Source organism: Paramisgurnus dabryanus, chromosome 21 (assembly GCF_030506205.2).
Source record: "Paramisgurnus dabryanus chromosome 21, PD_genome_1.1, whole genome shotgun sequence".
In the NCBI taxonomy this organism is placed as follows: domain Eukaryota; kingdom Metazoa; phylum Chordata; class Actinopteri; order Cypriniformes; family Cobitidae; genus Paramisgurnus; species Paramisgurnus dabryanus.
In genome coordinates, this window is record NC_133357.1 from 30,207,012 (window position 1) to 30,228,700 (window position 21,689).

At 37.9% G+C, this 21,689-nt stretch overlaps 2 protein-coding genes and 1 long non-coding RNA gene across 3 annotated transcripts; 1 reads left to right on the forward strand and 2 right to left on the reverse strand.

The window, feature by feature from the left end:
• The first annotated feature begins 1,799 nt into the window (after nt 1-1,799).
• LOC135772964 (inactive serine protease 35) lies at nt 1,800-6,391 on the forward strand. Its single transcript, XM_065282553.2, has 2 exons — nt 1,800-1,935; nt 3,126-6,391. The coding sequence occupies exon 2, from the start codon at nt 3,139-3,141 to the stop codon at nt 4,456-4,458; it is 1,320 nt and encodes a 439-aa protein (XP_065138625.2). The 5' UTR covers nt 1,800-1,935; nt 3,126-3,138; the 3' UTR covers nt 4,459-6,391.
• A 133-nt stretch (nt 6,392-6,524) lies between these two features.
• Nucleotides 6,525-17,142, reverse strand: tcp1 (t-complex 1). The gene is made up of 12 exons (XM_065282552.2): nt 16,999-17,142; nt 16,607-16,692; nt 16,380-16,508; nt 15,035-15,132; nt 14,830-14,940; nt 12,738-12,919; nt 12,513-12,639; nt 11,952-12,127; nt 10,536-10,659; nt 10,048-10,240; nt 7,222-7,385; nt 6,525-6,963 (listed from the first exon to the last, which is right to left on the reverse strand). The coding sequence occupies exons 1-12, from the start codon at nt 17,069-17,071 to the stop codon at nt 6,750-6,752; spliced, it is 1,677 nt and encodes a 558-aa protein (XP_065138624.1). The 5' UTR covers nt 17,072-17,142; the 3' UTR covers nt 6,525-6,749.
• A 1,453-nt stretch (nt 17,143-18,595) lies between these two features.
• LOC135775959 (uncharacterized) lies at nt 18,596-21,285 on the reverse strand. The gene is made up of 2 exons (XR_010543983.2): nt 19,795-21,285; nt 18,596-19,338 (listed from the first exon to the last, which is right to left on the reverse strand). It is a non-coding gene; the product is annotated as an uncharacterized lncRNA (long non-coding RNA).
• Between the last annotated feature and the right edge of the window lie 404 nt (nt 21,286-21,689).

Consider the following 21,689-nt stretch of genomic DNA (forward strand, 5'->3'; position numbering starts at 1 on the left):
AAGTCCATCCTTTTTTAAATTTTGGATAACTTTCTTGACAGTATTCAAACTTATTAGCAATGCTTAAAGCAACACTATGTAGTTTTTTTTACCTTTAAATAATGTCTCTAAAATTATTTCAGAGATAGAACAACTTTTAACTGGACAAATTTTACTGTTGCTGCAACCTGAGCAGCCTCCTAGCTCCTAAAAGCACACTCTGAAAGTGGCGGTGGAGGGTAGGAAACACAGCCCCGCCCCTCCCCCTGCCTGCAGAAGAGTGTCTGATACCAGGCACTGTTGCACTTTTCAACCACATGGGGGAGCTGTAAGTCATTTTTACATCGAAACTACATAGTGTTGATTTAACTAATTATCTTGAAACCTTGACCATTTTGTCCAAAGAAATTCTTTTATTTCTCATATCTTGAGACATTTCTTTACCATGTGGTGCTATTCTGTCACCATTACATTAGAGTGGATTTTCTCTCTTAAATACAACTCTCATTTGCCATTATCCTGTGGCCACCTGTGTGACGATTAATTATATTCATCATTTCCTAGTGAATTCCTGTTAATTACACTTTATTTAATTTTTTTGCTAACATAATCATCAGGGTGTACTCATTTTTGCATCACCCCCTTTGATTTAAATTAGTTCTTTTTTCTGTCCTAAAGATGGTCAGTAACTTTTACTTTTTTGTTAATGAAAATAAATGTTTAATATAACTGTTTTATAAAAAGAAAGCAAATTGGTCTCATATTTACTGGAGAAAAATCTTAATTTTCAAAGGGGGTGTACTCATTTATGCTGTGCACTGTAAGTGGTGCAGGTAAAATATCTTTCAAATATTTTCGTGAATAAATGTGCAACACATGTTGGCCCAGATTACATATTTACACATTTGCAAAGTATTAAGAGCAAAAAGCAGAAACTGTGTTAGTGAACTGCGCACTAACCCAAACAAAGTTTCATCTCACTTCAAGAGTATTTGGCTTCCCTTACAGCTTAAAATGTATGTTTATCTTACAACGCTCCAACAGTAACACATGCTAAGGGTTACAAATTACACTTTGCTTTTTTGGGATATTGTCAAAATAAACAATAAAACGTATTAAGTGAATATAGTTAATATTAATTCGCAAAAATTGGAGAAAATATGTCATTAAAGGATCCCTTATGGTTTAAACAGTTGCCCATCCCTTACGAAAATTAACCATGGTTTTACTACAGTTAAAAACCATGGTTACTGTAGTAAAACCACAAAATAACCATGGTTTTGACAAGGATGGTTTTTAAAAACCATAGTTAAACCATAGTTAGTGTAGTAAAACCACTGTTTTGCTAATAGTAATCAATAGGCTACACACAAAAAACATGATTACTACACTTTTACCACAAAAAAACATGGTTTAATTTCATAAGGGATAAGGGTGAACATTACTTGGTCGATAAGCTGCAGCCTCAGTCTTTCAATTTTTTATGGTGCAATAACCTTAATATGAGCATTGAAACAACTTTTTTTGTTGTTTAGACTTTGGGGGCAGATAAATCAGCTAAATTGAGACATAAAATCAAAATCTGTAAATGTGTAAAAAAAAAAAAAACAAGGTGGAGACACACTGTGGTAAAAACAAATAATGACAACACCGTGAAAAGAAAACGATCATCATATAATTATGTATAATTTTACAGTATAAACAGATGTAATATGAAGATTAATGTCAGAAATTACCCGCTTGAACTCTGAGTAATGCCAAAACCGGCTCGTTTTAATCTTGGGTCGTTCCCGCCCTTCTACAGACACGAGCATCATCATCACTGACTAAGAACTCGCGCGCAGCTGCTGAACACATTCACAGATCTCCTGAAGAAATGTTATGACTACAGTAGTGAGAAGAGTCTGTCTGTGACAATATTTGTTTCGTCTCTCGTCAGATTCATGCACTTTTAAGGTAAGATTGTGCACAGTATTTTATTAGGCTATATGTTTTTAAAGAGCTAAACGTGGAGAAAATGATAAACAGACATCGAGAAAAAGTTGGCAGTTAAAGTTAGGCGGAGACAGTGAATTGTTTAGCATGGGATTATTTACTTAAATGTTTAATACAGCTACAACACCAATCATTTTTATATTTCGAGTAACGAGTTATAATTTCTTACATTTTTAAACTGTTATAAAATTGTTGTTTACCCACTGCATTGCTTTTTATTAAAATATGAATAATTTTCTTGGCATCTCACTGTATGCATGCATTGCTATAAAGTTAACCACAGTCAATTTAAAATTAATATATTATATAATATAGCCTAATATAATATAATAATTATCAAATTATTATTTACTTGCATTTATTTATAGCTTAAATACAGAAATAATAAAAAAATATTCTAATTTCTTCACAGTAATATTCATCCACTGTCTTTGTATATTACATAACAATAATACCAGCAATTCTCAGTTTTTATTACCAATATATTAAATCATTGGTTTTATATTTTCCTAAACCCCTGATGATAGAATCAGACACCAGAAAAATATTAGTCTAGTTATGCGTTTTCTGTTTAAGGTTAGATAATACAAAGAAAGACGTTTTGGTTACACTTTATAATAAGGATCCATGAATCATAATGACACATTTATTTATACTTTAGCATGAACTAATGCGTAAATTATAAACTATGAAAAGTCATCATTAAGTACAACACAACAAGTACATTACATGTTTTTAGTGGTTAATGTATTAATTAACAATGAATTCATGTGTTGAGTCGTTAATAATGACTCTTAATTTTTTATGATTAGTACATGCCTTAACTCAGTATTAGTTCATGTTTAAGTAAGAATTCATTTAGGTAATAGCTCATTATGATTTATGGATTTGTGTTATTTAAACCCTTAATGTTTTCTTTTTGTTCTTTAGAACCCAAACACAGATTTTTAAAACAAAGTGTTTGTTTTGGGGTTTAACTATCCCTTTAAGTCAGTAAAATAGTGGAGTAGTAATATATACGGTATTCCACAGGACTTTATATCTATACCCCATCGCCTCATTTAAAAAAAATATGGCATCTATACTGAAAAAGGACCAGGACTTTGTTGGGAGCTTGATAATCCAGAACTTTTCTTTTTCCTCATCCTCAGGTAAAGAAGCAAAATGGCACACCCTCTGCATCTCCTGTTTGGTGTAAATACATTGTCTGTGATTTTATCACTGGTCTGTATCGGTGATTCTAGCACAAAATATGGAGAAGACTGTGAATTGATGCAGATAAAGATCCCAATGATCCAGGACCAAAGCACAGTGAGACTTCAGAGCCCAGAATTCACTGCTAATGATTTCGGCAAGCCGGTAGTAATGTGTGGGGTTGAGTGCCAAAAAAATCTGCCAGAGCTGAAGCCCACTGAGCTGCAAAGACTACTCTCATATGAAACAATGTACGAGAACGGAACGCGCACCTTCACAAAAATCAAACTGGATGGGGTCACTGTTGTTAAAAACACGTCGTCTTTTGTTTTCTGCAAACAAGGACACTCCAAACGTAGAAAACGACAGGTATACGGCATGGATGGGCGTTTTGTGATCACAGATAAACATTTTACCACCAATTACCCATTTTCTGCCTCTGTGAAGCTCTCCACTGGTTGCTCGGGTATCCTGGTGTCACCAAAACACGTTCTGACCGCTGCTCACTGTGTTCACGATGGACAAGACTACCTGAAAGGAAGCAGGAGTCTCCGAGTGGGCATCATGAAGCTTAGCTCCAAACGCAGAAGAGGACGTCAACGAGGAGGCAAGAGGAGAGGAGAAAAGATAAAAAATGGTGGAGTGGGAAATACAGAAGGAGATGTAGCCACTGAAGAACCTCTAGTTAAAAAAGGCAAGGAACACAGGAGAAAGAACCGTATTAGACGTGACACCAATCGGTCCAAACTTACAGAGACAGACTCTAAGCAACCATCATTGCGGTGGACTCGTGTCAAAGTAACACAAGTGCCAGCCGGCTGGATAAACAGAGTTCGTAATGAAGTCGCAGTCGACTACGATTACGCCCTACTGGAGCTGAAAAGACCCCATAAGACAAGGTACATGGAATTAGGCATCGTTCCTGCAGTAAAATACATCCCCGCTGGAAGAATCCACTTTTCTGGTTTTGATAATGATCAATCAGGGAAGGTGGTCTACCGTTTCTGTTCAGTCTTAGAGGAATCCAACGACCTACTGTACCAGTACTGTGATGCTACAAAGGGATCTAGTGGAGCAGGTGTGTATGTAAGGTTACAAGAGCCAAACAGAAAACGGGGAGAAAAAGGGAAGTGGAAGAGAAAAGTTATCGGTGTGTTTTCTGGACACCAGTGGGTGGATGTCAATGGAACACAGAAGGACTATAATGTGGCAGTTAGGATTACACCTCCAAAATATGCCCAGATATGCAACTGGATACATGGAGATGGCAGTCAGTGTAAACTGGTGTAAATCCTGCCTAGTGAACAAAACCCAATTTGTAACATTTAACTTTATGTCATCAGGACCTCAGAAACTTGATGTTTGGGGTCAAGTGAATGTGACCTGACTGATTATGATACTGCACAAACAATGCATCGGTCATAGAAATGTCCGCTGTGAGATGAAGTTCGATGCAGTAGTATTTATTTGGTTCAAATGGTTACATTTCAAGATTGTTTGTCTTAAATTTAAGATTGTTGTTCACTTCACGTTCAGACCATGTTTATGTTAAAAACCCAATATTGTATGTTTTCAATTGTTTCCAATGGAAGCGCAACAATTTTCAAAAACGTCAGCAGCTGGCGGGTTTTGCCCATGCTGAGCGCCAATGCTCGATAGTTTTTCTGCACTCAGCGCTGAGGGTTGAAAAATATTCAACTTGGGTCAATGTCACTACTCACTCGACGATCCAATCACAGTGGAGGAGGGGCGGGACAAATATCACAACAACCAACAGCGCATCGTTCAACGACTGATAAACAAAGCAGAAGTATCATAGCAACCAAGCGCTTAGCTGAAAAAAGCTGGCAAGCGCCTACAGTCAACGTCCGCCTGGTGTTTTCAGCCTCGTTTAAACGCTTTGTTGTACACGCCCCCTAATAATAAAAATATTGTCACTATTTTCTCACTTCTATGTCATTCCAACTCTACTCTTCTGTTTTCCATATAGGAAAAGTGGATGGTGACTTACAATGCCAACTTTTTAAAAGCACTACAACATATCCTACACAATTTGAGAGTTCAGGAATTGGATATTGGGCACACACAAAAAGTATACTTTGGTTGCAATTTGTTCCAAAGTATTTGCCTAATGCATAAAAAAAATTGTTTCACACCTTGCAAGTCAGTTTAAGATTCACTCATTTCATTCCAGGCAACTTTCAAAACACATAGACATATTAATAAAAATGGCTTGTTTTTGTTATGATTTGCCTGGGTCATGTTAGAGGCGGTGTGACTTTGATTCTCTTATGAACATACAGTGAAAGTGCATTTAACCTATCCCAGTGAGTACCAGTGAACACACACACACACACACACACACTATTACTGCAGTGCCCAGGGAGCAATCGGGATAGAGGTGCCTTGCTTAAGGGCATCAGTCACAACACCGGCCATGAAAACCGGCAACCTTCTGGTTAATCCAACTCTCTATCTTAACGCCACAACTGCAACCATATGCTTAAGAAGTATGAAAAATATTTTCTTATGCAAACTGGTAAATTTCCCAGCTGTGTTAAGATCTCCCTCTTAAGTGACTTAAGCTAATTTCCTATTAAAAACAATTTCTCTGCCCTTGCTTCTTTTTTCATTCATAGAAGGGAGAAACTAGAATACATGAAAATGAAAGCGTAATGCACCTCTCCACCACTACTTTGTATTTTGTAGTACTATAAGCTTGACAGAATAATTCACACTTATTTTCATTGTATAGATGATATCAGCTCAGACATTCTGGTTATGATCTGATTTTGTGCTTTTACAGAATAAAAACAACAAATCATGCGTAAATCATCAATAAATGTCAATATTAAAATTTTTGGGGTGAACTATTCCATTTATTTTTTTAAAGGTTTATAGGAAGATGACTAAATTGTATTGAACTGTCCACATAAGTGTCTGTTTTCTAATAACTTTTTTCATTTTTATTTAATTTTAATTTTATGTCCATTCATTTTCTTTAAAGGTTTATACGAAGATGACTAAATTGTATTGAATTGTCCACATAAGTGTCCGTTTTCTAATAATTATTTTATGTTTACCAATTTACACAGTAAAGTTTTATTGTTTTGCATTTACTTACACAGTGAAAGTATTTGTCTGTCAAAATGAATTAAATTAAAATAATAAATAATATTACAGAAACAATGAATGCCTTACAACATCTGCTGTTTTCAACTGCACTTTTGGTTTAAATGTGCTGTATTGCTAAAACCAAGTTTTTCATCAGAAAGATTATAAATTTTACTATGTTAACAACCACAGAAACAAATAACTACAAGTCTTGTGGTGCACAGTGAAGCAAACAATAAAAGTGAGTTACACAAATCAGTGGTTGCCCACCATCATTCTGGTTTATTGTGGTTGAAATGGGAAAACAGAAACATGTTACATTACATGTCAAAAAGTAACATGAACCATATTAGAAAAAAATAAGTAACGCAAACAAAGTGCATGGTCGACACTAACAGCTCATCGATTATATTTAAATATAAATACAAAGCTGAGTAGGATGATACCAGATTAAATGCAAATGGCTTTTAGCCTTCCAGAGAGCCTGATTGGATAGCATCTTGGTATGAGGACCCGCCCTCTTTTTGCTCAGGGAAGAGCTTGATAAGGTCATCGATTCGAAGGATGGTGATCGCTGCCTCTGTGGCGAACTTCAGACTCTTTGTTTTAACCATTGTGGGTTCATACACACCGGCCTGTTTGTTGTCTCTTGGCTTTCCATTGACCAGGTCTAACCCGATCCTAAGTGCAGACACACAAAAATAAACAGGTTAAAATAAAACATCTATTTTTAAAACAAACAGTTTTCACTTTACTCCAAAATGAGCAACCTAGACTCCAGATCATTGTCTGAACCGATCCCACTATACAACTACAAAACACCACCTTTTCAAAATCTTAAGATTTCAAGTAAACCAGCACACAATTTTAATTCATGATTGTAATCATTGTGGGTTTGTTGTCTGTCTCATGATTTATAATCTGTGATGACACACTCACCATTTGAGGTTCTTGCGTTCAGGGTTGACCTGAGCCTCATTGTGGAAGGCTCGGAGTTTGGCAACCAGGTCGGTGGAGTCTTGTGCAGCGTTGACTGCCAAAGTTTTAGGAATGACGAGCAGAGCGCGAGCAAATTCAGCAATAGCCAGCTGCTCACGAGAGCCCTGCAGCAAACAAAGGAGAAACATACAGTTATTTATTTGCACACAATTTCACAACATAAACAGGACTAGAAATGGTAGAGACTTGAGTAGACTCAAGGGTTGACGGAGTTCAAGTTTAGAAAGTGGAGGATTTCCATACTTTATCTGGGTAAGTGTCTCCAAATGCTATTCAAATGACAGAAACCATACAGCTGGATATTCTGCATGTATGGTTTTAAAACATACAAATACCCCGTGTTCCCCTAGTCAGTCTCAGTGATTTCCACCACCTAAAGCCCGGTGCACACTGTGAGATTTCAGCCATGACTTAGCTGTCTGGGACAAATTTTGAAAACCTAAAAGATTCCTGGAATCAGAGACTACAATCTGCCATCTTTGATCGCTAGTTTAACATGTTCACAGACAGCCGACCGTTGCGATCAAAATTATCCTCAGACAAAATTCTGGCAGTGTCAGAAATTTTGAGACACAATCCTGCTGTGTGACATCTCCCTACGACAACCAGCAGATCAAGAACCACTAGAAGCACAGAACCTGATTAGTGTGGCGACAACAACAAATCAACCCAGAAAAATGTCAAAAAGAGCCAGGTAGATTGTACAACAGGAGGAGGAGAAACTTGTGGAGTTTGTACAATGTGTCATCACCACTGTACCACGATAGGATAAAAATGAAGCAGCCTGGAGAGAAATCGCGCTAGAAATACAAATGCCACGTACTCGTCTCTTTCATTTTATATTCTTTTTATGCTCGAGACAAGTCATGATTAAAATGAACGGTATGTTTCGGTTTCTAGCCTTCGCTTTAGAGTATGTTTGCCCAGCTGTCGTCGATCGATTACGCAAAACTGCGGATGCTTTGTTTGCGTGCGTCCGATTTTTAAAAGTCTTTAAACTCGTACGGTCTGACATTGATGGAAACTGAGATCATACAATGTGACATGGACTTAAATACAATCTTGATCGCACAGTGTGGCAGGCAACAATCCTAAAGGACTATTTAAAATCGCACAGTGTATACCGGGCTTAAGGTAAGAAATTGACTCATTGAGCTAAACCTGCTGACTTCTTTAACATTTACTCATTTAGCAGACACTTCATCCAAAGGGACTTACAAATGAGAGAGCATTTAACATTTTGCCTAGGGAGCTAACAATGAGAATAATCTACAAAGTTATGAATATAATTGAGCTAAGGAAAGAATATAAATCTATTAGGATAAGATGTTTGTCTCAAGCAGAATGGATGCAGCTGTTGATCTGCCCCTTTCTCCACTCAGGACTTTTATTGTCTCCCACGCGTATAACTGCACACGCTATCAAACCAGCACGGCAGCAATTTTAATGGGAGTAACTTGATCTGGTGTTATAGGTTAATGCACCTATATACTTTCTATCTATATTTGTAACCTTTATAAATCCTAGAGAACTACAGACCAAAATGGGCTGTTTACACTTTTAATTGTTTATTATCAGGTTAGCGGCCCGAATGGTATTTAGACTAAAGTGTGTTTAACACCAAAAAGTGGTGTTTTACAGGTAAGTCTTGATTCCTACATTATGCCTATATTTTAAAGAGATTCTTTAGGTGTTTTTATTTGGTTGTGGGCCCTTTAAGATTACGAGGTTTCAGTAAGAAGTCTTCACATGTGACCATTAGTCAGGAAGTAAGCAAGCACAAGCAGATGTTTTGTTGCATATGAGCTCTGACTACAGTTCTTGCATACAAACTTATTCCTTTGTTAGCATTGTGTGCACGTATTGATCATTTGTTACCTTAACTATGATTACAGATCTTTATTTGGGGACAGTGCAACATTCTGTAAAATTGCCTCAGAAGTCTATTATTTACCATCTGCATTGCTATTGACTATGACAGTGGTTCCCAGGCTGGATTCTGGCCCACCCTTACCCTTCAGTCACATTAGCTACAAGAGACAAAGCGACAGGCCACCATTCATTTTCAATGCGAGTGGCCGTTTGCCAGCGACAAGCGATGAGCTCGCCGCTGCGTGAGCAAGGTGGGGCCAAAATAGACAAGAAGGCTATTTTATGCAAATGCTGAGCGATGCGACTGCCAATCAGAGTTAAGGGGCAGCGTGATGTAGGTCAGTGGCTCGAGTCAAAGAAAATAATTCAAGATGGCGGAATATATGCATTTCTGTATATATCTGATAAGTTTGGCATTGTACCTCATATTTTATTACTTTTATTGAGAAATAAATACTTTTAAATCCAAAAACATCGTTCTCGGAACTTAACAATACCTCTGAAGTGACTTGATACCGCTTTTAGATACTATCCAGGAACGCCCATCAAGTGAGTGCGTGTCGCTCTGTGTCACTCACTTTTGTAGCTAATGTGACTGGGGGGTTAGGGGGTGCCAGAGTTCAAGGGCGGCACGGGATCCGACATGCTATGATCATACGATTATGAGCGAATGGCTGTACTGTTCATAATCCATTGAAAGTTTGTACTTAATCTTTTTTGGTCATCTGTTTATGAACAGAAAACTAAAATCTGACTTGGATGTGTTACCAACAGCACCTAGCTAACCTACATACCAACAACCACAGAATGTAGTGGAAAAATTCATGTACAAATGTTTGCATATTTATGTACTGGGGTTTCACACAAAAATATACAAATAAATCAAGTCCTTACCATGCTTGTAGCATAGTTCTCCAGATAAATAGACAGAGCAGCTTCCACAGCGCCACCTCCTGGCACCACTGACTTTGACTCCAGCACCCTCTTCACCACACACAGAGCATCATGCAGCGAGCGCTCCATCTCATCACACATGAAATCATTCGCCCCACGCAAGACGATAGAGGCAGATGTCCGTGCCTTTGTGCTGAAAAACACAAACGGATGAAGGGAAAAATAAAAATTAAACAAGTGAGATGTTTAAATGTTTTGCATGCTTCTGAGATTAACAGATTTTCCTGTTGCATCTGTGTGACATTTGTACACCAAGATGGGTCAAGCTGCATAGCAATCCACTAACAACACCTAAACAATAAAAAAACACCCTGGCAACAATCCACACCATCTCAGCATGAAGGGCAACATGTTTTGCACAAGCTCACATTTGCTTTATAAAGTATTGTTAATATGAGATACAAGGATGATGATGATGATGATCTTACTTTTTGATGAGGATAAGTTCATCATCGCACACTCTCTCCTGCAGCACCTCCTCTGCCTGACCCAGCATAGACGCCTCAAACGTCTCCTCGCCCTCCAGGTTAGACAGAGACGAGCAAACTGTGGCTGTAGGGTGACAAACGCAACATTGCATTTTAAAACATAGATACTAAATTACTTTTGTGCCTTAATACATTTAAGGTCAAACTCAAAACTAATTTACACAACATAGATTAATATGCCAATGTAAAGGACAATTAAAAAATAAGATTGAAGAAATTATCTAAAATTATTTTTTATCATTAAAGGAATCGTTTACCCAAACATTATTTACTAGGGGTGTAACAATACATCAATATGGATCAATACAACAATATTATTTTTTACGATCCGATGCATCGATGCCACACGCAAAAAATCAATGTGAGGTACCTTTATTTTTACACTATGTCTTCAATCCTTGACGTAACGTCCATCTACGCATTTCCGCCAAAGCGTGCTTTTTTGTTTATTTTTATCTAACTGTTAGATCAGATGTTGTGTGACAGATCAAATGCTTAAGTTTAACGGCTTTATTTTTTTATATTAATTTATTTCTCAATTTAATTTTTTTTTTTCTAAAACTACCTCTGTGATTGCACATTTTGGCACAAAAAACTGAAAGACTTTGACTGTTGCCATCATAAGCTTGATTTTGTGTGACATTTTGCCTCTCATTATTCATTTTTCTTTATTTAAAAAAAAGTGTATTTTTGTTAGCTTGTTGTTGTAAATGTTTCAATTAGGACAAAGATTGTGCCTTTTCAAAGAGTTGTATTAAATTTTCACTTTATATATTTTGGTTGCATTTCTAAGCAAATGTAGCTGCTTAACAAGGCACGTAATATAAAATATTGATAAATTAATCAAATCGGATCAAATCAAATCGTAATCGCATCGAAAAAGCACTCGATGTAAGTCACATCACTGGTGGAAAAATCAATTTCGCATCGAATCGCAATGAACTGTTCGATTTACATCCCTACTTTTTACTCACCTTTATGTTTAACAGAATAAAAAGGTAAAATGGTTTTAAAAACTTAAGGGCGAGTATGACAGAATTTTCATTTTTGGGTGAACCATCACTTTAAAGCTTCAATTCATACCTTTAACCTTTCTATCACCATGTCATTTTGAAACACAAAATTTCTAGTTTCTTGAACTTATTTTCTTTATGTAGATTAAAGTCAAATGAAATAAAATGACCAAAACTGTACCCAACAACTTAATAATTAAATTTAATAATTACTGTTAATTTATAATTTAAGTTACTGTTGCGATCACATTACACTTTCACAAAGACAGAACAAAATCAAAATTCATAAAAATTATTCATTTTTCTTCTTTAAAAGTTGACAAAACAAATGCAAGCCACCGACCTCCAGTTGATTTGGCGATGCGTTTAAGGTCCCTCTTCAGCACTCTCCTCACTGCCATAGCTCCAACATCCACAAAATACTTCAAACACATATCATCAATTCCTCCTGTAGTTAGGATTACATTTGCCCCTGATGCCAGGATCTTCTGAATGCGTTCCTTAGTGATGTCCGATTCCCTACAAAACAAACACAAGGCGTGAACGAAATGTATAAATAATTAAACAAACCGGGGGTCTGAGCTGAACTTGGTGGCATAAACTGTGCAACAGCATAAATGTGTCAACCGATTAACATAATTCCACTATTAAGAAGTTTCCTCAAAGTTAATCTATCAATACATTTCTTAAATCTTGTGTAACAAGAGCTTGTTTATGCCAGCTGACATGAAGATGTAATGTACAGCCCAAAGATAAAACAAGATGCACATGAGCATCTGTGTCTAACAATGACTTTGGGCTGAGGTTACTTTATCCCACGCGTATAACTACACACACCACTGATAGTGTGGCAGCAATGAAAATGGGACATTTCCTTTTATTTTACGTCCGAGTCTGATCTCACCTCTGTCTGATTTGATCAAGCTTGTCTGGATCATTGATGACAACCTGAACACCTAGCTTCATCTTGGTCTTCTGCAGGCTGAAGTCCAGACAGGCTATCTTAGCGTTGGACACACGCTTCACCATGCCTGAACGTACAGGATGTGTCAGTGTTAATCAGTTTAACACATCAATGGTGAAAAATACTGTGCACACAAATATAAAAATGTAAACAACACGGACATACCTTGTGATCCGACGGTGCAGTTAAGAGCATATCCATTGACAAGGAAACTCTCTTTCTGACTGCGTCCGTGGGCCTTCAAGACATTCACAGAGTTGATGGGATAGCGAGCCACACCTTTACCATCAACAAACTTCACAGCCAGGGCTGCATCCACCACGATGTTTGCAAAGAAATCTGCATCACTGCCAGAATGTTAAGGACCATCATCTTCTTTACTGATAATTAAACCTAATCTGATTTAAACCTAATCAGGCTTTATTAATGCCTTCACTTATTACTACTTATTTTTTTCTATGTGACATATTTCATAAAAAAGGACAGTCAAACAGCATAAGAGTGACATTTACCCCATGCATGTTTCCATTAACCGATGTTATGTGACTGAAATGTTATTTTATTGTCTCGCAATAGGTCATGCTAAAAACCATGGAGACAGGTGTGTTTGACTTCATACGGCGCCATGAAAAGCGCTTCGAAGCTTGTGTTAACGTTAAAATCACGAGACCAATGACAAACGAAGCTTCACTTTCTGCTCAGTCACATGTGCGCTTCGCGTTGCATCTCAGAACCCCAAAGGTTTTTGAGCAGTTATTTGCATTTTATTCGACATTACTGTATAGATAGTAATGTATATTCATATACTTGTGCGTGTAAACATTATTCAACAAAGTACAGTATCGAATCATATGAATATTAACTCAGACTGGAATTTATTTCCACACTTGAATGAGTGTAAATAGCCTACATTTATTATATTGATCATTCACACACGTTGTCAAAGCTTTATTTGTACACATAATATTAACATTCGTCAGCTTTTTGCTTCATTGACGGAGCTTTTTCCAAAAGTGTCTGCTATATGATTTATTAACCAAAAGATGGTGCTGTTTTCAACACCCTCTTTGAGGCTCTGAATCATTGTTTGAAACAGTAAGGCTTCAGTCACACCAAAAGCGCTTTAAACGCTTGCAAACGCAAGGCGCGACGCACTGCCTTTTTTAAAAAAAGAGCAGTGCGACGCGGCTTTTCATATTGCTAAGCAACCACCGAGTCAGCTGTCTTGTCAATCAAATATTGAAGCGTGAGCGCTCTTTTGCTGTTAACTGTCATATCAGCAGAAACTTTAAAAAGAGGACGCTTGCTCTGACCTTGTTTGAGGATGAGAGGTGCACAAACACGCAGGAGAGAGTGAGCGAGTGGAGTCCGGTTCTTCAAAGCAACTGTAAACTTCCCTCGCCACAACGTAAGGCCCGCCTCTCCCCTCATTCGATTGGACAATGGAAAGACACGAATGACGTCGGGCGCTTCTCCGCTCTCAGCGCTCCTTCAAAAACGCGTGCGCGGCAGGCGGCAAAAAACCGCAAGGCGCTCGGCGCGCATAAACAGCGCGCAAACGCGCCCTGCCCATAGAATATCATTCAAAAAAGGCGCCTGCAACTGCCATAAACGCTATTGGTGTGACTGGCCCCTAAGGGAAGTATCAGTGCTTTATTCATTTCCCCATTACTACTCTTATGTCTTCTCCCCCAACCAAACATACCACGCCATATTTATAGAACGGTGCAAATATATGAGAGTTTACACGAAATTGCCATGTTTCCATTGGGCGCATTTTCAATTTGCTATATCTATTTGCAATTTTCAAAGGGTAATGAAAACCCACACAGTGACTAGACAAAATTTATGAAATGGAATATTTGGCCTAAGGACAAATGTTGCCTTAAGGCCTGGGTATATTTCATTTTTTACATGTACATGGGAGTCAGGGTACAGCGTATGCCAGATTTTTATAACCGCAAGTAGTTTGTATGTATAGGTCACACATGCGCGTATAGTAGTATGTAGGGCAGGAGAGGTATTGCAATTTGTCCAAGTCAAATTTAGTATATTTTGCAAGAAGGTGCGGTCGACTGTACGCATTCGCTCGCAAAAAAAAGCAGTTCACACTGTTCTCAAACTGAAGATAAACCATAATAAAAGGTAAGCCAACAGTGATTCGAAACTATTATTATAATTTCCAACGCAGGACAAATCTGGCCAAAAACTTGTTTCTTTGAAAGCAATGTCGACAACATAATTGAATAAAGGATACACTCCGATGATCTTGGAAGACATGGAAGTCTTAGCAGCATTAATAAGACACTCTCTGCCCAGGTCATCTGTGCTGATGGTCAGATTCTCATTGATGTACCTCACTGCTTCCCTGTGAATCAGAAACAGTCAGTTTCTTTCAAACGGCTCGATAAATCAGCCTTAGACAAACAGTACTACACGTTAGCATGGAAAGTGACTCCTACTTGCAGGCCAGCCTGTATCCGCTGATGACGGAGGTGGGGTGGATCTTCTGTTTCACCAGTTCATCTGCGCTCTTTAGAAGTTCAGCAGCAATGATCACCTACACAAACATGTCAGTGAGCAGGGATAATACTGGCTAATCTTGCATTAAGTGGAAGTTAGCAAAGTCACACATCTGGATAAAGACCAGACACAAGGTATTATAATGCTCAATTCACATGAGGCGTCAGCATTAACACTTCTCATTTACTTAAATGGGAGATGTAGCGCGTTGCCGAACTGAATTGTGGATCCGCCTGTGTCGCTTCACAGGCATTGCTCGCGGCAGAACTTGAAAATCTCAACTTTCAAGCACCAAAGCAGGCTTTAGCCAATCAGATCGCCTTGTGCGAATAACCTAGTGCAGACGCTAGCCAATTACATTTATGCAAGAGCAGAGAACAGACTCAGAGTAGCATAAAAATTTAAGATTAATCATTGCGGTGGATAATCACTGTGTCCTATGTGACCACTCTCTTTTTAGTATATTAGCTGTCAAAACAAAATCAGTTTTTTGTGTTGTGGCCACTGTGAATGGCGATCGCGTCAAGGCCACACTTCAGACACTCCCTCCGTCAAGTGTCAACGCTAATGCCACATGTGAATCCAGCGTAACAGGAAAATAATAACTGCTAAGTTAGCCAAGGTTTTTAGAGCATTTACTTTTTTAAACGTGTTGGCTTTCATGACTTTTTAATGGCTAATTGCGGATTGACAAAATAATGGGTAAAGTAATATCCATTTTTTAAAGGTAAAATAGGCAATTTACTAGAGGTTAGCCATAGCAAATAATCGTTGAAAGCACAATATCTGACCCTCCCTCCAAAGCCCACCTCCACCAAAATGCTGCTTTTGTTATTTCTTGATCCAGACAGTTTTTTTGTGCTATATTTTGTCACATAAGAAAAAAACATAAGGTAATCGATGTTTGCCTTCCATTATTTCATTGTCTGAATTCAGACCTAATGCAATGTCTAAGTGAACATGTGATGGTCATATGGCTTCCAAAAAAACAGATATAAGTTAAAAAAAATCACCACCCCACATTTCAGGGTGAACTTGCAGGTAACGTTACTCAGGAATAAGTTATTATTGCTAAAAGGCACATTACATAGCCAGCCGCTTCAACCAGTATACCTCACCACCTCACATTATTTAATTTTAAAATAAGATATAAATATTACAGTGTTATTCCTCAAGCAAACATGTCAAGTCATCACAAAGCTTCAGAAACATGTATCCTCTCAGTTATATCCAACAGCACAGAGTATCACTTCACATTATGCAGTGGATGAGCAAACATCTTACCACTGATGTCGTGCCATCTCCAACCTCCTTATCCTGCAGTTCTGCAAGTTCACAAAGGACCTTTGCTGCTGGGTGCTCCACCTCCAAGAGCTTCAGAATGGTGGCACCATCATTGGTTATGGTCACATCCTGAAATTCATACACACACAGTAGAAAAAAGCTTAATAATGTCTACGCCATTTTGATTTAAATAAAAAGCGGGGACAAATCGTCACATAGGCACTTACACCGATGTCATCCACTAACATCTTGTCGAGTCCGACAGGTCCGAGAGAGCTCTTCACAATGTTTGCGATGGATGCAGCGGCCATGACTGCAAATGTAGATGAATCATATCAGGACATGAGCGCTTGATGTGCCCTGCATTAGCATGCATATTACTGTACGTTACATTCATTGTTTTTGTATATTCATACCCAAGTAATTATGTATTGCCTACAATGTTGTGTAATGTTTATATTGTGAATAAACGCTTTCCGATTGCGCTAAGCCGCACGTGCTTTACGAGATGCCGGCCTCACGCGCAGCACCTCTTCCGTTATAATAACGTCACACCAGGGCGGTTTTCCGCGCCCGTCGCTTTGTTTTTATGAGCGAATATAACCACAACCGGACTTACCATTTTGACTCCGAACGGACTCGCCGCTCGTTCTTTGGCCGAACACGCTTAACGGACCCTCCGGCATGAACATGTTGAACGGTGGAGAAGAATGGACCCCGGCGTGCCGCGGAGGATTGTGGGTGAAGTGAGGGCGGGGATGGGCTGCGGATAGAAAGTTCCAGATCAGTCTGGAAAACGAAGCTTCACTTTGCCCTTATCTCTTATATGAACAATTTAGCGAGTTGAAAGAGACGACATTATGCGTTGATGCCTCCAAAATCCTATAAAACCCTCACAGACAAACCTAAAAACGATCAGAGGAAGAAGAACTACAAATCCCAATGTGCATCTGGTCATTCATTCGATGTACCTCCGTATGTTAAAACATACTTACAACATGAAGTTACATTTTAATGCTTCCTCTTAATATTATGGAACATAGAAAGTCTGTCAAGTAACAATAATAACATTCTGGAAGTGTTTGCGTGTGAGGTTGCAGAGGTCACGTGGTACAAGCAGAGGCGGAAGCTGTAGGTTTGTTCGACTACATGGGGCGCCGTAAGAAAAGACAGGTGGATGACGTCAAAATAGACTAAAATAAATGTAAGAGCTGTCCAAACTGAAAGCAACTGGCACTGACATATCATAAAATACATCAGTGCCCTTTGTTTGAACTCAAAATGCACACAATTAATGTTTTTAGTAAGGCATGTTTGTTAAAACTAGTTATATTTCCTTATTAAACTGATGCCTAGTCCTGGTTTAAACTAACCCTTGTCCGGGAAACCACCCCTTTATATTCATGTTATATATTTATTGTCCAACATTTCTGATGCATTTCCTTAATTAAATTTCATATGTTGGTTTTAATTCAGTATGGAAGACACAAAGTTTTTAAAATAAACCGTTAAAAGGATTTGATGATTACTCTTGTGATTGTGCATTATTCTGTGTTGTTGTCAATGACAACATTCGGATTTCAGCTGTGTGGCAATGGAAAATTCTATTAAGTTTATTCCGCCACGCCCCTTTTCAATTCTTCGCTCTTCCGCATTTTGTCAACCGACTTCCGCTGCTAATATGGCACAGTGCATTCGGTAGCTAGTTTGGTGGTTAGAAGATTGTTTGTAGTTCACTATAACTTTAGCGAAATGACAAATATCGCAACTGCTGTAAATGTTTTGAATTAGGAGCACGGAGAAAACTTGATACGACGCTCGGATAGTCTTATAATGTCCCATCAATCGTCTCGTGGTTAGACGATATGAAGCGGCCGCGGCAAGAAACCTATGGGACATATTTTATTACTCGTCGTGTCAGAAGGAGTTGATGGAGCAGCATTATTAAAGTAATTATGCTTACCAATATTTACACAGTGATTTCGTCTTTTTTAAAGCAAATGTGCACCTTAGCCAGTCCAATAACTATTTCGTTTTTATGTGGTAATGTACTATGATAGAATTCATTTGCAAACTTGCCAACACTTATTCCTTCAAATCACGAGACTTAAATCCTTTTAAGTGGAATCTACAAAGCTCACATATGGTTTAAGAAATTCCTTACAGATAATATCTGATCACACTGTAAATGTTTAATATAACTGCACAACATCTGATCACATTGTAAATGTTTAATATCACTGCATGACATCTGATCACATATGAAGGTTTAAATGTAACTTTACAACAGGTAAAATCAGGTCAAATTGTAAAGGTTTATAAAAAATAACTATGGACTAAGAAACAACTAACTTTTCAGCAAGACCACCCTGCAATGAATTAAGATGCAGCTTTATCAGAGTCATCAGGAGCTGATCCCAAGTGTTTATCTGGAAGCTGTTGTTGTATGTACTGGTGATGTGCTTAGCGACTGTGTAATGCATGCAATATCAACCCTGTGTAAAGCTGACAAAGATGGTTGTTTCTCAGCAGAGATATGTACATTTGTGCCAGCTCAACACATGAAGCAGAAGCTTTGAAGCAGTTTCTCGGACAGAGTTTACAGGACTAGGCCTTAATTATATTAGGACATTTTAGTTTTTACAAACAAACCACATCTTGTGACAAAACAATGGCACTCATATATGTTGAGGTATGTCAGTACATGGTGTTTTTTAATTATCATCATAGCTCAAATAAGCATTTTAGCCTGGGACCAGCATAAGCCCTGTCCGGGAAACCGCAAGGTTGTTTTCCCATATCAGATGTAGGTTGCTTCAGGTTGAGTTGTGATTTTAAAGTGTAGTTGTGTTCAGAGACGGATTGATCCTCCCATTGTGTTTCTGCATCACAGTTTAGGAACATGTTGATTGTATATCATCCTCACAGTTGTCCATTGCATCCCTAAACATCAATGCATCTGTGAAAATAATATAACCATAAACATTTTTATGTTAGTATTTAAAATAAACTTGCATCATGAGAATTAATATATAATGGTACCCATACTTAAACAGAACAGTGTGTGAGAGAGAGATGCATTAAAAAGAGACATTAACATTATACACACAACCTCTAACTTCAGTGTTAAATAATATGTCGTTTAATATGTCATTATCATCAATATCTGAATGAGAAACCTCCTAGCATCTGAAATCTCTGTAACTTGTATGAATCACGTGAGCTACTGTAAAAATGTTGTACTATAATATATTGTTGTCTTATCTTAAATCTAAAAATATAGGTGGGCAATGAAAATCATTCAAAATAATTGCATTTTATAAACTAACGTTACTGATCTTAAGTTTATTCGTAGAACGGACATCACAAATCTATAACGTTAGGCGAAAGAGCACATTAAGCTAAGATAGCTTACCTGAAACTGACCACCTTTTCAACACCCGGCGTGGTTTAAAGTTACCGGAACATCGTAGTCGAACCATTACTTGGGATTAGGGTGTTCCTCAGTCGGCTCCCCGTCCGTTAAAATTGGTAAGAAACAAACATAAAGGCGCTTAAGTGAGCTTTTTAGGTTTAAAAAGCCACTGCCTCAGCTGCTCATCATATGCAGCCGGAAGTACGTTGACAATATGAGCGCAATGGCGCCGCCCTTGTTGTCGTGGAAAATAAGGTGAATACTTTCTTTCTTTGGGAGCATCATGAGCACAGCACAGCAGCCATGAGTTGCATTGGAGTGACGTCAACTCCCCTTCGACTGATTGGCTAGAAGAGGTGGAGCTGTTAATCTAGAACTAGTGGACCAATGCAAGCACACCCCTGATTTACATTACTCTAACTGCAACTATAAAGTGCCGCAGGGATGGTGTCCGGGCGGACCGTTAAAGATCACGACACGCACATATCTCCTGGAAATCCTGTATAATTCAACCAATCAGAGGACGACTTTGAAATTTGCTTAAAGGTTATCAGAAAGTGTCATATGCATGACATCTGAAGCTAAGATTAGGCTACGCAAGACTACCGTAGTAATAATTGGAAAAGGCAAGTGCAGAATGTGGAAAAACTGCATAAGCATACAAAAAATATGAGTAGAAAATATAGAGAAGAAAAAAATGAATAATTTAAACAAATAAAACATTACCTTGTATGTGATTTGGAGAACTTTGCATTCATGTTCGCAATATAATTTTAAATGTGTTTAAAGTTCTGATCAGTGCTCATTATTTTCTAATCTGTGACCGCAATAGATTTGATTTCATTGGACCTCTATGCTTGTGCCAGGCTGCATTTTGTCTTTTAATTTACCAAAGATCATCTGCAACGATCTGCCTTTCTCTCTCATCAATAAAGCTTCCTGCCAAGATTAACTAGGGGTAGGCAACGTCGGTCCTGGAGTGCCGATGTCCTGCAGATTTTAGCTCCAAGCCTGAGAAAACCTCGCCTACCTCTGGTTTTTGGGTGACTATATATTACATATTTTATATTAGCTTGGCTTCTTTTATGTATGTTAATATTTAAACAATGATAAAACATATCAGCAAGTAAAATAAAATAAAATCAACAATTAAAACAAAAAAGTTTTTAGTAGACCACCAGTTGTTTATCCATTATGGTAGCCCTTGCTCACAAAAAAGTTGGAGATCCCTGCTTTAGACCTTGATAGGTTGTTCAGGTGTGCTTGATAAGAGCTGGAGCTAAACTCTGCAGGACATCGGCACTCCAGGACCGACGTTTCCTACCCCTGAAGGAGCCTCACATCACAGCCATACATCATCAGGACACTTTCTTGTAATGGGCCAGACATGCAAATCATACTTGGTTTTGTTAACCGATGTTAAGTAAGTAACCAATGGTTTGTTTCAGGTTTTATTTCTGCTGTAGTACAAATACTGCCATACCTTTGTGTTTTATTATTTTCTCTGTTTAAACTGTTACTTTCTTCCAATGCTGAACTGCATGTTTGTGTGTATATGTTAGAATAGTATGTGTTTAGTCTATTCAATAAAGTCTGGTTCATATCACACATGATGTTGTTTGTTGTTCATGCTCATATCTGAAGTCTCTAAAAAGATACTGCTCTTAAATTTTAGGATACTAATACTTTTGGCCAAAAGAGTTATATCCTACTTCAGACTACAGTCCGATAATTTCTTTTGATCCAGATATTTATAATTGATAATAATCAATGTGTTGTATTTCTAGATAACATACTACATTTGACAAGTATGATATAGGCCTATCAGTGTACCTATACAGTAGTATAAGTTTATTGAAAGTGCATTGTTGCATTACGGTGTATACTTCAAATAC

What these genes read in the sequence shown, in the direction of transcription:
- LOC135772964 (XM_065282553.2), top strand. Translation starts at nt 3,139, where the DNA reads ATGGCACACCCTCTGCATCTCCTGTTTGGTGTAAATACATTGTCTGTG.
- tcp1 (XM_065282552.2), bottom strand. Translation starts at nt 17,071, where the DNA reads ATGTTCATGCCGGAGGGTCCGTTAAGCGTGTTCGGCCAAAGAACGAGC. An exon ending in GGATACAGGCTGGCCTGCAA is followed by an intron (nt 14,941 to 15,034) that starts GTAGGAGTCACT and finishes TCTGATTCACAG; the next exon opens with GGAAGCAGTGAGGTACATCA. An exon ending in GAACGCAAGAACCTCAAATG is followed by an intron (nt 6,964 to 7,221) that starts GTGAGTGTGTCA and finishes GTCTGCACTTAG; the next exon opens with GATCGGGTTAGACCTGGTCA.